This window comes from Bombina bombina, chromosome 2, assembly GCF_027579735.1.
Source record: "Bombina bombina isolate aBomBom1 chromosome 2, aBomBom1.pri, whole genome shotgun sequence".
Taxonomy (NCBI): domain Eukaryota; kingdom Metazoa; phylum Chordata; class Amphibia; order Anura; family Bombinatoridae; genus Bombina; species Bombina bombina.
The window spans coordinates 1,097,101,054-1,097,119,788 of NC_069500.1; the positions used below are offsets into that span (position 1 = coordinate 1,097,101,054).

Below are 18,735 nucleotides of genomic sequence, written 5' to 3' on the forward strand. Positions count from 1 at the left end.
AGTCACTTGGTCAATCAGACGCAGATTTAAACAATATATATATAGGCTGTGAAATGCTAATTAAAACACACTATTTCTTTAAATCTATTAAATACAAATTGACTATGCATATAACTTATCTTACAAAACCCTTGTATACATCACCCAAATAAACAGCAATCCGGTTCCCAATGTTTTGCAACAGATCCAATTCGTAGCGGTCTTTAGGTCATCTCATTTGAAAGAAGGTTTTTGCACAAATCAAGGATAAGTTTTAAGCTCCTTGCTGAAGTGAACTTTTTTTTTTTTTTTAGGTATATCGCAGCCAAAATCAGATCACTAATTTTCAACAAGTTACAGACAACTCTCCTTGTGCATTCAACACTCCCATTATATAATCATTGATGACATCATGTGGGTGGCACTACGGGAGCTGACCTTCCCATTGGTTATCTGGGAAGTCTAAATCGGATTGGCCCTTGGAAATTTCATTTTTAACAGCCAGAAAGAACCTTCTGGCTGTAGTTCTCGCAACATAACACCAGGTGGCAGCATACAGTACAACATAGCAATACAATACAGCATTTCTGACATTTTTAAGCAAGTTAATTTTTTTTTTATAAAATGGTTATTTAATCAGATCACACTCTCTGCATTAATCATATATAACCCCAATTACAGATGGTTAATATTAGGTTATTTTTTCTGATTATTCTGATACCAAATATGTTATATTATTAACATTTTATTATATTAAGGTAATTTAATACTGCTAATTAGTAGCTTAAAATGCATTACAATTTTATCGGTATCCTGGCATTTATATGTGAATAATAGCTTATTTTTAATTCAGTATTGTACTGTATTCCAAGTGAATCCTGTCTATGTAGATCTGAAATAAGAAAATAAATGTTAATAATCACTTCTCTTCAGGTCCATAAACACCTATTCATGTTTTTAAACACACAGAGGCTAAGTAAGATCTTTTATGTTTTCAAAACATATAAATATATATACACATATATACATATATATACACACATATATATATATATATATATATACACACATACATGCACATTCACTTCTATGTAGATTTGAGATTATCTGTCTGAAAAATATAAACAAAACAGAATTTATTACACATTTTTGACTGATTAAAACAGTTACCTCCCAAGCTTAGCAAATACCCATGTAATAATAATATAGAATTAGACAATTTCCCAAATTTCTATATTTAATACATTCTGGGGCATGTATTTAAACAGAGAGAGAAAAAAAAAATGTTTATTTGCTGTCTGCTTACGTGACTTCCAGAGTCACATCTTAGCATTTGTCTGTGTTTTCCAAGGCCTTTATTGCTCCACATGGGGTCAATCCATGAGGAGTTGTAAGAGTCTTTAAAACAGCATATTTCCTGTTTAGCCAGCAGTGCAGATGTGTATTTGATTTTATTTGTGTCACCTTCCCCCAAGAGGGGTTTTTGCAGTAAGTCTTCAAATAGAGATTCAGTGAGATAGAACTGTTGTATCACACGTGTCAAATTCCAAAGGGGTCCTTGAACACATTCTTTTCTCACCTCACCAAATGTTCTGAGGTTATAAAATCTGCATATATAGTCAAATGAATAGGGTCACTGAGCTATTTCCTTTAGAAAAGAAATGTTTGTGTTTCAAAAAGGCTCTACTGATCGTCAATCCTGATAGACGTGTATTAGAAGCTGTGTTCAACAAACTCATGTTTAATTAATCCTGAGGTCTCATCTAACATATACAGTGTATAAAATATACATATATATATATATATATATATACACATATGTAATATTCATCATAATATTTATATACTCTGACATAAAATCCGGTTGGACTTTATTTCTTTACGCACAATAAAATTATCTTGTACGAATGTTGGTAAAAAGAAAAAAATAAATATTTTTTCGATACTTTACCTTTTCAATCATATTGATTTGGAGTTTGGCAATCTGCCTTTTATGCAACCCTTGTTGCATTTTTTTGTACATAAAATTGTATATTATTGCCTCAAACTCCAAAACATTCTAATGTTTGAAAATAAACGCATTAATACTTAATCATCCTTATTAAACATAATATATACAAACAAAGCACACATGGTGAAGTGGACATTTGGGCTGTGTTTTTCGGGCCAAGGCATTACACCAGGGGCAAGTTGTGTGTTTGTTGTGCCGAACTTGTCATTGTTAGTGTTGGGCGGAGACCGTATGTAATACACAGAGCTGTGAATTCCCTGGATACTGCGACATTAGAGCTGCCGTTGGGACAGCAGGCAAAGCTCACAACATGTGACAATGCAGCTATATTCAGGATGAATACATCAAATGCTTTTATTTTTTATAGCATTTAATCTTTTGACCACAATCTATGATAATTATCAGCATATTAAAGGCTGCAGATCCATTTTCAATGTCAAGGAGCATTTTTTTCATTTCAGTGAAAAAGGGCCCTATACTTAACATGTGCCAGTCATGTTTTTCTGATCACAATCCCAATTCTCAATATTCTCAATAAGGGGCCACTAAAGTCAAAAGTAAACTTTTATGAAGATGCCGTTTAAAAAACCCAACAAAACTCTTTCCAATTTACTTCCTCTATGAAAATGTGTGCAATCTTTCTATATGCACACTTTGAGTCACCAGGCACTGAGCATGTGTGATACTTTACAGTATATACATATGTGTTTTGTGATTGACTGATGGTTATAAGGGGCAGGGAAAATGGAAGTAACTTTAAAAAAAATCTACTACTTGAAATTCATACTAAGGGCCCAATGTTCAAAGGATCATCAGGTCCACAAGAAATGCTAATTTCAGTCCTGCCAAGTGCCTTCCATGCAAAATGTTATTGCAAAAAAGTGGGATATCCCTTTCTGTACAGATGAGTGGTAATGTGCCTTCCTGTAAGGTAATTAACATATTACTTGGTTTGATGTCTGGAACCAATTGAGCTGAAGATGAACAGCAGGAGAAGAATAATCTGTAAACAGACCAGGATCAAAACAGAATACCTATCCAAAACCAAGCATCAGAACAGGAGAATGAGACAGGATGCAGGGCTTACTTTAAGCTAGTCACTTTTCCAGGGTCAGGGCCAGGAGGACAGGTAAGGAACAAGAACACTTCAGTCTTCATACAAAATAACCAAGTACTGAATGGGATTCTGGGATGACTTTTAAACACCTCCCATTTAGGCTTGGTTCCAGGAACAAGGCCAGGGTATCTTCCGATCAGAGGAAGAGAGTGTGTGTGTATATGTATGTATATATACTGTATGTATGTATGTATGTATATATATATATATATATATATATATATATATATATATATACACACTGTATATATGTTTACAATTTCATGATTCAGGCAGAACATGCAATATTAAATAACTTGCCAATTTACTTATATAATCAAATTTGTTTTCAAGTATTGACACTTGTTATTGAAGAGTAAATCTACATAGTTTTATTGGAGCTCAGGAGTATGCATGTCCTTAGTACTCTATGCAAGCAGTGTTTGTAACAATGTAAAACACTGCTACAAAAACCTTGTAAAACACTGCTGCCACAGAGTGCTAAAGACAGGCATGCTCAGGAACTCCACTCGTAAAATTCATGATGGATTGTTATCAAGAGAAATATTTTATCTGCAATGCCAAAAAAGAAAAAGGAAAGATCGAAGTTTTTACTCTCTCATAAATATTTTACATGTTTTCCAATCTGTATACAGGTTTGACATAATAACTAAAAAGACTGACATTATTTATTTGTTATTGTCTTTTAGGTGGCTCATCCACTCATACGTGCCCAGCTTGTAGACTACATTTACAATGGTTTCCTATTGCCGGTAATGGCTCCTGCTTTACACAAGGTACGTTTCATACTGATTTATATTTTATGAATAAAGTTGTTGTGTAAAAATGTTTATTCTAAAGCACTGTCCATTCCAGGTTATACAACTGCGTTTGTCCATAAATGCATTCAGATTTTTGGTGTATAATATATAGAGGCAACCAACAATGCTTTAGCTGATGATCTGGTTTAGCCGAACACTCTTTGTGGGAATGTAAATGTATCTTTTATTTTTTTACTGTAATTTAACTCTGTATTTTTTTTATTCCACTGCCTGCAGGGAGGCTGGAGTAGATGTATGATTTTGCAGAACTTTGACTTTGCAACATGCTACATAGTGATTAGTTGACAAAAGTTTATTTAAATATATCCCTAATCCCTAATTGGTCAGATACGTTAAAGAACCCTTAGGATTATGTTTTGCAACACAATTAATACATGTAGCTAAATTACAGATTTAAATGCTTATAAACATTTAGGGCAGATTACAAGTGGCGCGTTAAGTAACACTCCCGCTCAAGTGTTAACTGCGCTATAAATAAGCTTTTTGCACGTCGGGTTGTGCTTGTATTATGATTTGAAAGTAAACTGTTTTCGTTCACGCACAAACCTAATCACATATTCTCATGTGCGCTAACCCTATATGAAAATATGAATATTTCACATTCCAATGTTCTTCACATTGAAGAATATATTATTTTTATTTATTTATATATATATATATATATATATATATATATATATATATGATGTTTTTTGGTACAATACATATTTATACATGATTATATATAGGTTATATAATGAAATATACTGTATAGGAATATATATTTATAAATACATAGAACATATTCAGCTATTTACACAACATTGGCATGTGAAATATTTACAGTAAATACACAGTATAAAACTTTATTAAAAATAAATATTGCATAAATATGATTTTACATGTTTTCATCTTCATAACTGCAAGGTATCCAATGCACTTTTTTATATGTCTATTTCTGTGTACATATACATGTATTTATGTGTTTATATGTGTATATATGTCTGTAAATACATATATACACATATAAATACAAATGTGTGTGTGTATATATACTGTATATATATATATATATATATACACACACACACACATAAATATACATCTTTAGACATGTATGTTTATGTATCTCAAGGTTAAGTCCCTTTGCCTGCCTTTTTTTTCTAACACTTGAGATCTCATACCTTTGAGCCCTTATAACTTTTATGTGCAATATTTTTTTAAAAATATTTGTTATTATGAGTGTAAGTGTACTTTGTAATGTATTTTTATGTGTTTTGTCTAATTTTTTTGTTTTGCGAAACAGAGCTCTAAAGATGTGGTAATCATTCTAGCGTAAATCGCAATTGTGCTCAAGCAATCACATTTACTTTCAACTCGCAATACTATCAGTAAACCCATATGGGCCGAATTATCACAGTCTGGTGGACATGATACGCTGTAGCGCATCATGTCAGACAGACATCGCTGAATGCCGACATCATACACTGTCGGCATTTAACATTGCACAAGCAGTTCTAATGAACTGCTTGTGCAATGCCGTCCCTTGCATATTAGCGGCCAATCGTCCGCTAGCAGGTGGTGTCATTCAACCCGATTGTATAGGATCGAACAGATTGATGTCTGCAGCCTCAGAGGCAGTGGACCAGTTAAGGAGCAGCGGTCTTAAGACCGCTGCTTCATAACTGCTGTTTCTGGTGAGCCTGAAGGCTCACGCGGAAACAGGGGCATCAGGGGCCATTCGGCCCTTGATAAATCGGCCCCATTAAGTGCAAACACCTCCGATAAACCCTGTATCGCTCGCGCGCAAACATTTATGCTCCACTCGTAATCTGGCCCTTAGTTTGCTTTGGGATATTTTTGCAATGTTGTACTTCATTACTAAAATATACTATATACATTTAGAAAATGACTGTGATTTCCTTTTAAGCAGAATCTTGAATATACTCTGACCTGACCTATTTAAAGCAAAATCTCAGTATACTCCTTGTTTGCTATAAAAGCTATAAGGTGCACTATCGCATAGAATTACTAAAATTGGAAATGCTTCTCAAGTCCCAACAAAACAAACTGACAGCATTTTCTATGTAGCTTTAGCCCATTCACCCTGGGTCCATTATAAGGAATAATGTTCTCTACATGTTTGACCAAGAAATTGGTCATTCACATAATATTTTTGCACTATTTGGCTTCTAATGGTGCATTTTTTTGTATTTTATGTAGAATAATCTAGACTTTATATATAGTATTAAGACAATTGGAAGTGCTTTTGCATTCTTGTAAGATATTAAAGTAAGCCCTGCATTCACTAAAGAATGGAGAGATTAGTGACCTATAGTGAAAGGCTGCTAAAAATATAAAGGAACTATAAAGACCAAAGTAATTACAATGGCAGTGTTAGGCTTAGTGAATCTGGGTAAGTAAGTTTGAAGACAAATACATTGCAAAGGTTTTCTACAGTCATTTTTTGAGCTCTGTATTACATATTGTTGGTTTTGAAATGTAGACTCTGATGCCTTTTTGCAGGCTTTAAAAGGTAGCATAGGTTGTATATTATAACTAACATTTAATATTTAATATAACATCACAATAATAAAAAAAACACTTTACTGTATTTCCAAAGTGTTTACAAAAGGACTTAAATAATGTGCATTTAGATTCCAATTCCAATACATAATTATATAATCAGACAATAAATAAAATGTTCATATGAATCAGTTTAAAAAAAAATAAAAAATTCTATATGAATCATAAAATTGTAAAACTTTGTAAAAAGACAATTAATACCTGAAAAGCGGTTGTGTAATCTAGTTTTATTTAGAGCACATGGTTAAACAGTTAAACTTAAGAAGATAATTGAATAGATGAATGAAGATAGTAAGGTGCTAAACACCTAGAATAATATTGACACAATAACTACTTATAATACAGAGTCTTGTACGTATTGACATAAACAGAAGAAAGGAATTTCAAAATCTGAAGTTTGCCCGCACACAGTAGGCTTTGTTTTGTAAAATATACTTATATTGCATCATATGTAATATAAGTAAAACAAAAATTATTATTAACAAAAAATGAAAAGGCAGGTATACAGTTTTAGATTAATTGCCACTGCCCCAAGTATCACCCCAAGTATTCCTGGCCGATGACAGGAATGTTGGCATTTGTTAAAGGGTGATTAAAGTAGCAAGATAGACAGTGAAAAATAATTAAAAAGCTATGTGCCATTTTCAATGAAAAGTAAATGAGTAATACTCACATTTAAATAATATTGCAATACAGGCACATCAATATGTTGTCCAATCAAGCTGATGCTCATCAGGTCTGAGATATTCCATGTGTGCTTGTGGAACAATTGGCTAATATATTACATATGTCATTCAAATCAGAATATTTTATCCAAAGATATACATAATGTATGACATATATGGGTATCCCCATTCCCTGAAGTTGTAGCAAGGTCACGTGATGTAAGCTCTTGGTCATGAGAGCTCTGTAGTTATGTATACGTTATTTATATACAGTTGAGATTGCGTGGTTGCCAATACGTCACCACTGTAAACAAATAACCCTAGAGGTTGCAAATCTTTATTGATTAACATCTAGATCAGTAAAGTATAGGCAATATTTTTTTTCATAACATTGAATATGTTAGTCATACTCTTATAATGATTCCCTTCAATAGGGTGTATAGGCTAGGAGGAATAGCACGAAAAGTAATCAATTGAACATATAAATATCACTTGAATATGTGCATAAATGGGTGCTAAATATAAATATAGTTAGGATATTCATTTCATTATTGTCCTGATACAAAGACCTCTATGATATTAGGTATAGATACAATTATATGTGTATAAAATGTGAATTGTAAATATATACGTATGTATTGCTATTGTTAAATAGTCACATTTTTTAGTGTAATATACATTTTCAGAGTTACATCAATATCTACATTATTGTTAGATCTAGATGGTACCGCAATGTAAGGGAATTCCCAAACAATATTGTCTTCTTAGAAACAACTGTGCAAGTAGCATACACATGTTGATTGGTTGTCTTGGAAGCAGTAGAATATTGGCTTTCAGATAATGGAATTTCAAATTAGGGCAGCCACAAAAATTTTTTATAAGGGTGCTCACAATTCCTGTTTAAATAAGTTATAAATCTTATCCAAAAATTATAGTGTCCTTTAAATATCCTTCTCACTTCAATACACAGTCCTAAGTCTTGAGCGGGCTTCATCTTTACACCACAAAACAAAACTCACATATGGAACATACCGCACAAAAAAACTTATAATTATTTACAAGTGGGGTGCACTTAGATCAGTGCATAAACAACAAGCTAGATTTATTAGCAGCCCTCTAGCTGGCTGATTATCCGCTCTGTATCTGTATAAAAATAGAATGGAACTCAAAAAAACTAAATTATTTGTGTAGTATATATCAATCTAAATGTATACAATGCAAGATGCTGCTTTGTTCTGGACAGATAAAAAACACAGACCCACTGACATTTCAAAACTACCATTATTAGAGGAACTACTTAACAAATGGGATAGAGTGATTTCCATGGACTCACACATTTCCACCAAACACGCGCCCCTTACACCTATATACGATAATTATGACTTACCTTTACATGCAGCGGGGACAGCCGATCCACCTAAACTCCCACTGAACTGTGCAGGCAATCTAATAGCACAGGGGAGGCTTAAGACCCCTCAGGAATTATTGGAAGACCACCAGACTTTGGCCAATTCTTGGTTCACATACACTCAAATGCAGCACTATATTAGTACCCATAAATCTAAACATCTCTTCGTTAGGGACTTGACAAACTTTGAATGGCTATGTATGTCCTCACATAAACCTAAACATGTGATCTCGATCATATATAAAATTATCTTGACCTCACCTGAAAACACCCTCCCACAATACACCTCACAATGGCATAAAGAACTGGGCTACACTTTCACAAATGAAGAGTGGAACAAAATGTTTTTATTGGGGAAAAAGGTATCGGTCTCAGCGCATACACAAGAATCCCATTACAAATTGCTGAGCAGGTGGTATCTCACCCCAAATAGACTAAAAAAGATTTACCCATCCACTACAGGGAGGTGCTGGAGGGGGTGTGGGATGGAAGGTACCCTGGTACATGTGTGGTGGTACTGCCAACTACTAGAACATTTTTGGGAGGTGGTTTTGGGAAGATATATGTTTGATCACGGAACTAACGGTTCCCAGAACCCCAGATACATTGTTATTCCATTTCCCATTCAAATTCCAAACACAGGAGCAAAAATCACTACTCATGCTACTGCTATCCTGTGCCAAGATTCTAATCCCTCTTCATTGGAAATCTACTTCTATACCTACTCTATCAGATTGGAGAGCAAAAGTGAACACAACACTACAACTAGAGAGATACCATTACTTCTTAACAGGACGATTGGACATACACGAGACAATGCTGATAATGTGGTCAGCAGAACGCCCTGACAACAACCCAGTTGGGATTACCTTGGAGTTGTGATCTAACAAAGGATAGGGGGTGTTCATTAACTGTGTCTGTTTGGAGGGAGGAGTGGGGACCTGACCGGGGCCCGCCCTAGACGTCTGAGTTCTAACATATCATTATATATCATAACTTAGATTGTGTACTGATCCCTTAAGTAGAATGCAGGGTTAAACCTTGCATGCACCTTTATATATAAGATGATAGAATATCATAATTATTTATGGAATATGTTTATAAAAGCAAGGTATTTTTTGTTGACAACTGTTACCTGTATGTTTTTACAAAACCTTAAAAGGATATTATTTTAAGGTAAAAAAGGTAAAAATGAGCAGCAACCTAAATTCATGGGATTACTGTACGGACTTCCCTGTGATCTCACACAGGGAGTTATAAACCTTCACATCCTGCCATATAAGGTTTAACCCATAATAATTTGTTTTCATTGAAACTTTGTACTTACACATTGTTTTTTGTATATATATGAAAACTTTCTGTGTATAATTTATGATGCTCAATAAAAATTATTTTAAAAAAAATAAAAAAATGATATGCACAAATAAACGAGCAGGCTAATAAGATTAGCAGCCTACCAGCTAGCTGACTCCAGGTTCCAAGAAGTCTCCCATATTAATGGAAAAAGTGGATTATACATACATATCAACACACACATATATATATATATATATATATATATATATATATATATATATATATTTATTAATGAGATAACTAACAGCCAGATTACGAGTTTTGCGTTAGAGGCTATGCGGTGCTAACCAGCAGTTTTCTCTCACCGCTCACTTACCTGCAGCGCTGGTATTACAGGTTTTTACAAACCCGGCGTTAAAATGCAAGAAGTGAGTGTAGAGCAAAATTTTGCTCCTTACCGCACTTCAATACCAGCGCTGCTTAAGTCAGCGGTGAGCTGGCTGTACGTGCTCGTGCACGATTTCCCCATAGGAATCAATGGGGAGAGCCAGCTGAGAAAAAGTCTAACACCTGCCAAAAAGCAGCGTAAAACTCAGTAACGCAGTCCCATTGATTCCTATGGGGAAATAAAATTTATGTCTACACCTAACACCCTAACATGAACCCCGAGTCTAAACACCCCTAATCTTACACTTATTAACCCTAATCTGCTGCCCCAGACATCGCCGCCACCTGCATTATACTTATTAACCCCTAATCTGCCGCTCCGGACACCGCCGCCACCTACATTATACTTATGAACCCCTAATCTGCTGCCCCCAACATCGCTGACACCTACATTATATTTATTAACCCCTAATCTGCCGCCCCCAATGTCGCCGCAACCTACCTACACTTATTAACCCCTAATATGCTGCCCCCAATGTCGCCGCCACTATAATAAACATATTAGCGCCTGAACCGCCGCACTCCCGCCTTGCAAACATTAATTAAATATTATTAACCCCTAATCTGCCGTCCCTAACATTGCCACAACCTACCTACATTTATTATCCCCTAATCTGCCGCCTCCCAATGTCGCCGCCACTATACTAAATATATTAACCCCTAAACCTAAGTCTAACCCTAACACCCCCTAAGTTAAATATAATTAAAATAAATCTAACTAAAAATTCTTATCATTAACTAAATAATACCTATTTAAAACTAAATACTTACCTATAAAATAAAGCCTAAAATAGCTACAATATAACTAATAGTTACATTGTAGCTAGCTTAGGGTTTATTTTTATATTACAGGCAAGTTTGTATTTATTTTAACTAGGTAGAATTGTTATTAAATAGTTATTAACTATTTAATAACTACCTAGCTAAAATAAATACAAAAGTACCTGTAAAATAAAACCTAACCTAAGTTACAATAACACCTAACACTACACTATAATTAAATAAATTAACAACAATTAAATAAATTAAATTAAATTAGCTAAAGTACAAAAACAAACAAACACTAAATTACAGAAAATAATAAACAAATTACAAGATATTTAAACTAATTACATCTAATCTAATAGCCCTATCAAAATAAAAAAAGCCCCCCCCCCCCCCAAAAAAAAAAAACCTAGCCTAAACTAAACTATCAATAGTCCTTAAAAGGGCCTTTTGCAGGGCATTGCCCCAAGGTAATCAGCTCTTTTACCTGTAAAAGAAAATACAAACAACCCCCCCAACAGTAAAACCTACCACCCACACAACCAACCCCCCAAATAAAATACTATCTAAAAAAACTAAGCTCCCCATTGCCCTGAAAAGGGCATTTGGATGGGCATTGCCCTTAAAAGGGCAGTTAGCTCTTTTGAGGCCCAAACCCTAATTTAAAAAATAAAACCCACCCAATACACCCTTAAAAAAAACTAACACTAACCCCCTGAAGATCGACTTACTGTTCTGAAGACCGGACATCCATCCTCAAGGAAGCGGCAGAAGTCTTCATCCAACCGGGCCGAAGTCCTCAACGAAGCCGGGAGAAGTCTTCATCCAAGCCGGCGAAGTGGTCCTCCAGATGGCATCTTCTATCTTCATCCATCCGATGCGGACCTGGTCCATCTTCAAGACATCAGACGCGGAGCATCCTCTTCAAACGAAGTCTTCTTACTGAATGACGGTTCCTTTAAGTGACATCATCCAAGATGGCATCCCTTAGATTCCGATTAGAATTCTATCAGCCAATCGGAATTAAGGTAGAAAAAATCCTATTGGCTGATGCAATCAGCCAATAGGATTGAGCTTGCATTCTATTGGCTGTTCCAATCAGCCAATAGAATGTGAGCTCAATCCTATTGGCTGATTGGATCAGTCAATAGGATTGAACTTCAGCCAATAGGATTGAATTTGCGGTAAGGCCAAAGAAGTGTGCGGTGCCCCAAAACCTGCAAGACTCGTAATAGCAGCGGGCGTAAAAAAGCAGCGTTAGGACCACTTAACGCTGCTTTTTTACCTTAACGCACAACTCGTAATCTAGCCATAAAGTTGGTGTTTAAATATTATATTACCATATTTTACAACATATACTTACAGCTGAAGGAACTAGTATGGTCAGGAGTGAGAAACCTTTCATGTTTTTGTTGAAAAAATTGTTTTATATCTACACAGTGTTAGTTTATTTGAGTTTAAAGGAATATTATGAGATTGTAATATAAAATGTTTAATCATTATTTATTGTGTCCCCCTTTCCTGCAATTTAATTCTTAAAATTCTTCTCAATCCCTAATTTGACTTTTTACTATTGGTTATATACCGCACTTACACTCACAAACTGGACATTTCAATGTGTTTATTGTTTTTTATTATATATATATATATATATATATATATATATATATATATATATATATATATATATATATATATACATGCTAATTGTTTGCACTGATTTTCAAACATTTATAGTGTTTTCAGCATGAATACACTTTTTTTAGGCGCACCTATTATCTTTCCATTTGGAAAGTACTTTAGCATTGTAATTCTTAAAATTGTTGTTTTTCTAAATTCCAAAGAGTTTTTAAAGTAATGAGCACTGAGGATAATTAGGGAGAGGTATAAACCATGCAGTAAGAGAGACTGTCCAAACCAGGCTGTGTGGAACATAAGATTATCTAGCAGGGTTTCCACAAACTCTGTTTTATTGCCTGATTTTATATCTGTCCCTGAATATTTTTGGCAAAAGAAGTGGATAAATAGAAAACTAATTTAAATATGGTGGCATCCATGACTTTATAGACTATAGTGTAGTTTTATAGAAACTATACCTTTACACTTTTTCTTCAATATTTAAACAACTAATATAATTGTAAAATACATGCACGTTATTCTAAGTCTAATCATGTCTTGTATGTATTTCCTTTTTAAATATTCTTTTAAACCATGTTCAGCAACTTATTATGTTGTATTAAATACTAATTATACAATACTGTCCTAAAGGGAAACATTAAAATAAATAAATAAATGTAAACATTACAGGTGTTTTATTATATCTGTAGATATAAATGAGCGCATATCTTACAATGCTGATTTTACAAAAAAAAAAAAAAAGATCAAATTTCCCTTGACTATACAGTTTAAAATGAAAAGTTATCTGACACAATCGTTTTATAAAGTTCTTGTCTGTCTTAATACAATGGAAATAAGTGTTGCAAGGGCTTCTGTGGAAGCTAGCTTACCATCTTGTATAAAAAAATCTCTGTTCTTGCTATAAAAGAGAGTTTTCTAAAAACACAGAGCTAAAATTAGAAAATAAACTGCTATATTGATCACGTAGAAAAGTTTTTGCAGGCAGAATAATCTGGATTTTTTTTTTATGTGTAAAACTATTAAAATCGGTCAACTAATAGTTATCACGTTATAACCAACTCCTTAAAGGGTCATTCCAGTCAAAATGTAAATCCACATAGATGAATTACATCTTTGAATAGAAAAATAATTGCAATATACATGTATTGGCAAAAATGCTTCTAGGGAAAGTTATTACTGTTTTAGTGTTAACATTTTTCTCTGCACGTGCATGTGATGCATAGCTAGATATTGTCAGTGTGGCAGCATTTTAAATACTGCAGCTGTTCAGAACATCAGTGGGGCTTGTATCATGTCAGAAATTAACAAATTCAGTCATTACCAGATGTTACAAGCATCTTAGGCTCTCTGAGCAAGTGCTGTGTTTAAAATGCTGGTGCACGGTGCATACTTAAATACACCTTTGAAACCGCTATAGCTTTTATTAGAAGCATTTTTGCTAATGCATGTATATTACAATAATGCTTCTATTCAAAGCTGAAATGCATCCACGTGGATTCCAATTTTGTCTGGAACATATATACTTAAAACTTTAATTTGAAATATATATATTGTTAGTTACAGGGAGATAAGCAGTTGACACATACATAGATATATAAAAACTAGATTTTAATGTATTTATTTTTCAGGAAAAAATAATTCCTAAATTCATGACTTTTTCACTTCGCATGTCATTTACGATATATTTCACTTTCATATTTTTTATTGTTTACAATATTCTAATAGAAAATGTCAACATTTTGAGTCAAAAGTAACAAAACAGTAAGTGTTTTAGTTATTTAAACACACACACAAACACACATATATATATATTTATATGACTTATGTAACATACATAATGACATTATCATATGGTCTGACATTATCAATCACATATAAACATCACATGGAGTAGGGCATAAAAATAAATTATATATATTTAAAATATTATGCTATTATCAAGAGTCTAGGACCTTCTTTGAGAAAACTCAGGGACCAGTGTGTTAAATAAACCTGTTAGTGAATGCAGCAGTTGAGTTAAAGGGACATGAAAGGCAAATGTTTTCGTTCCTGATTCAGTTAGAGCATGCAATTTTAAACAACTTTCTAATTTACTTCTATTATCTAATTTGTTCTCTTGGTACCCTTTGTTGAAAAGCATACCTAGGTAGGCTCAGGAGATGTTATTGGCTCACCCATGTGCATTGCTGTTTCTTCAACAAAGGATACCAAGAGAATGGAGCAAATGAAATAATAGAAGTAAATTGGAAAAAAAAAAGTATACTCTATCTAAATAATTTTTAGTTTCATAGCCCTTTAATTAATCCTACTTAAAGTTAAAGGGACATGATACCCAAATGTTGAAGGACTTGAAAGTGATGCAGCATAGCTGTCAAAAGCTGACTAGAAAATATTATCTGAACATCTCTTTGCAAAAAAGGAAGATATTTTACCTAAAATGTTTCTCCCTAACCACATCCGATTTTAATGGGATTATAAGAAGCCCATTAGGATTCTAGTCCCAGGACATGCAAGGGAGTGTGCATCTGGCATGTGCACGCACACTCATGTTATTTCCCTCCACAGTTTAAGGAAGTTTATAATGAAATCTCACAAGATTTCAATGAAATCTCATGAGATTACAGTAAGGCAAAACATGACTTTAGCACTGATCAAGCTGATTGGCTTTTTTTTTTCTTTTCTTTTTCAACATGCAGCAAATAATAGCTTAAAGGGACATTAAACCCTTTTAGATGGTAATATAAAATGATAAATTGTATATATAAAAAAAACTTTGTAATATAATGTCATTATTTATTTTGTCCCCTTTTCCTATAATTCTATGCTAACAATGTGTTTTTTTTTTCAGTTCCTGTTAGAAATGGAAGTGCAGAAAACTGTTATATTCCACGCAGCCATTGGCTGTATACTCTAGTGACCTACTTATAACTTTAATTAATTGACCTCAGCAGAGAAAGAAACCTAAGTTACAACATGGCAGCGCCCACTGCATTATAGACACAAACAATTTACACATAATTTGTCAATATTTTAAAAATCTAATGAAACTTTAAAAAATACATGTACATGTTATTCTCAGACTAAGCTTTTCCATGAATGCATCATTCTATTTAGCATGTATTTAGTGTTTAATGTCCCTTTAAAGATTACTGCTCATAGAGCTCTTACTCTTGTGAGCTGAATACATTTTGAGGTAAAATATCTTCCTTTTTACATAAGGATATTTTCTAGTCAGCTTTTTACTGTTATGCTGCATCACTTTCAAGTGATTTAGCATCTGGGAGTTTTGTCTCTTTAAATAAAATTAACCTATATAAGATAATCATAAAGATCTTGCAAAACAATATTTCCTAAGAAAATTCCTGGAAATCTATAAAGTTTCGATTTGAAAATAAACAAACAAACAAATCAATAAATATATCAGCATACAGAGGACCTTTCTCTGTATATTCTATAAATCATTGCTCATATTTGAAGTATGTATCATTTTAAAGCCCTGTATATCCTCTATAAAGATTTAAGAACTATCATGTCACCAGACTAAAGTATATAACAGAGACGTTTATCACACCATAAAAATACAGTGTTTGAATGTATTTTCTCAAAGGATTTAAATATTGTGTAAAAAGATTATTGATTTTAGGTGGGGTCCTGGACTTATGGAAATATTTGTTTTCCCATGACTATTCCTTTGTGTAGAGGGACAGCATTATGGAATATATATACACACTATAAAATAGCTTTTATAAAGAAAAATAAATAAGAAAAAAAGTATGTTCAAATTGAAACATGGAAATGCTGGGGAATAATTAGGCAAATGAGGGACAGATATGTAGCAGGGTTGAACTTGTAACTGTAAAGTATAGAGTGTGTGCATCCAGTTCCCAGAATTGGAAAACTCAAAAGTTCTAAAGTTAAATTACAGGACAATGTTGTGAAATAAATAATACAAATATATTGCAAAGTGGTTTTACTACTCAGAATTAAATATTTTCTATTACAATCTCAAAATGCTTTATGTCCCTGTACTGAAGCTATTACTATTTAATCTTAAAAATAAATTGAAATGTTAGCAGGGGATACTTACGCTTTATGTTCCTTGTGATTTATTTTGGATTTATGTAGTTCCAGAAAAACAAGATTGTATGTTTTCAGTTAATCATTTGAAACACACCCACTTGTCAGTGTCAAATTTGCATTGTGCTTCAGAATAATAATGGATTCTGGTGCCCTTCAATATCCATTTTCTTTTGGCAGGGCAGGGGGCAGAATATTTCTCTAATATTATTAAAGGGACGGTGCATTGTAAAATGTTCTCCCCTTTAATATGTTCCCAATAAGCCATTTTACCCGATGGCTCCTTTATCTTTATTTTGAAATAAGGAAGTGTTTTACCATCTGAAACTGGCACATATACTGAAAAATTCAATACTATAGTAATGGGTACAGAAAAGTTATGTAAACGAGACCACAGAAGATATCTACATTTTAGTGTGGGGTGAGAGATATAGGAACTAAATGTCCATTTTGTATTAGACTTTGTATATACAGACAAATATAAAATATGGAAGCTTTGACTATCACACCGAGCTTTCTGAACAACCCTTTACAAAACTATCGCCTAGATTTAGAGTTCTGCGGCCAAAGGGGTGCATTAGCTACGCGTGTATTTTTTCCCCCGCACCTTTTAACCCTTTAAGGACACAGCTTTCTGTTTGCTCAATTGTTTTATGACGGAAAAATTCCGTCATATGTCCTTAAGAGGTTAAATACCGCTGGTATTTAGAGTTCTCTGAAGGGCTGCGTTAGGCTCCAAAAAGGGAACGTAGAGCATAATTTACCGCCACTTCAACTCTAAATACCAGCGGTGCTTATGGACGCGGCCAGCTTCAAAAACGTGCTCGTGCACGATTCCCCCATAGGAAACAATGGGGAAGTTTGAGCTGAAAAAAAACCCTAACACCTGCAAAAAAGCAGCGTTCAGCTCCTAACGCAGCCCCATTGTTTCCTATGGGGAAACACTTCCTAAGTCTGCACCTAACACACTAACATGTACCCCGAGTCTAAACACCCCTAACCTTACACTTATTAACCCCTAATCTGCCGCCCCCGCTATAGCTGACACCTGCATTATATTATTAACCCCTAATCTGCCGCTCCGTACACCTCCGCCACCTACATTATCCCTATGTACCCCTAATCTGCTGTCCCTAACACCGCCGACCCCTATATAATATTTATTAACCCCTAATCTGCCGCCCCCAACGTCGCCACCACCTACCTACAATTATTAACCCCTAATCTGCCGACCGGACCTCACCCCTACTCTAATAAATGTATTAACCCCTAAAGCTAAGTCTAACCCTAACCCTAACACCCCCCTAAGTTAAATATAATTTAAATCTAATGAAATAAAATAAATCTTATTAAATAAATTATTCCTATTTAAAGCTAAATACTTACCTGTAAAATAAATCCTAATATAGCTACAATATAAATTATAATTATATTATAGCTATTTTAGGATTAATATTTATTTTACAGGCAACTTTGTATTTATTTTAACCAGGTACAATAGCTATTAAATAGTTAAGAACTATTTAATAGTTACCTAGTTAAAATAATTACAAAATTACCTGTAAAATAAATCCTAACCTAAGTTACAATTAAACCTAACACTACACTATCAATAAATAAATTAAATAAACTAGCTACAATTATCTACAATTAAATCAACTAAACTAAATTACAAGAAAAGCAAACACTAAATTACAAAAAAACAAAACACTAAATTACAAAAAATAAGAAAAGATTACAAGAATTTTAAACTAATTACACCTACTCTAAGCCCCCTAAAAAAATAACAAAGCCCCCCAAAATAAAAAAATGCCCTACCCTATTCTAAAATAAAACTTGTAAAGCTCTTTTACCTTACCAGCCCTTAAAAGGGCCTTTTGCGGGGCATGCCCCAAAGAATTCTGCTCTTTTGCCTGTAAAAAAAAACATACAATACCCCCCCCCAA

The 18,735-nt window shown here is 33.7% G+C and overlaps 1 protein-coding gene across 2 annotated transcripts in view; it reads left to right on the top strand.

Annotated features, from left to right (window-relative positions):
- Positions 1-18,735, top strand: part of FHIP1A (FHF complex subunit HOOK interacting protein 1A) — a 477,992-nt gene that overhangs the window by 252,301 nt on the left and 206,956 nt on the right. For both annotated transcript variants that reach the window (XM_053703737.1, XM_053703738.1), the window contains exon 5: positions 3,797-3,883. In XM_053703737.1, the coding sequence (XP_053559712.1) occupies positions 3,797-3,883 (87 nt within the window). The remainder of the gene's footprint in view (positions 1-3,796; positions 3,884-18,735) is intronic.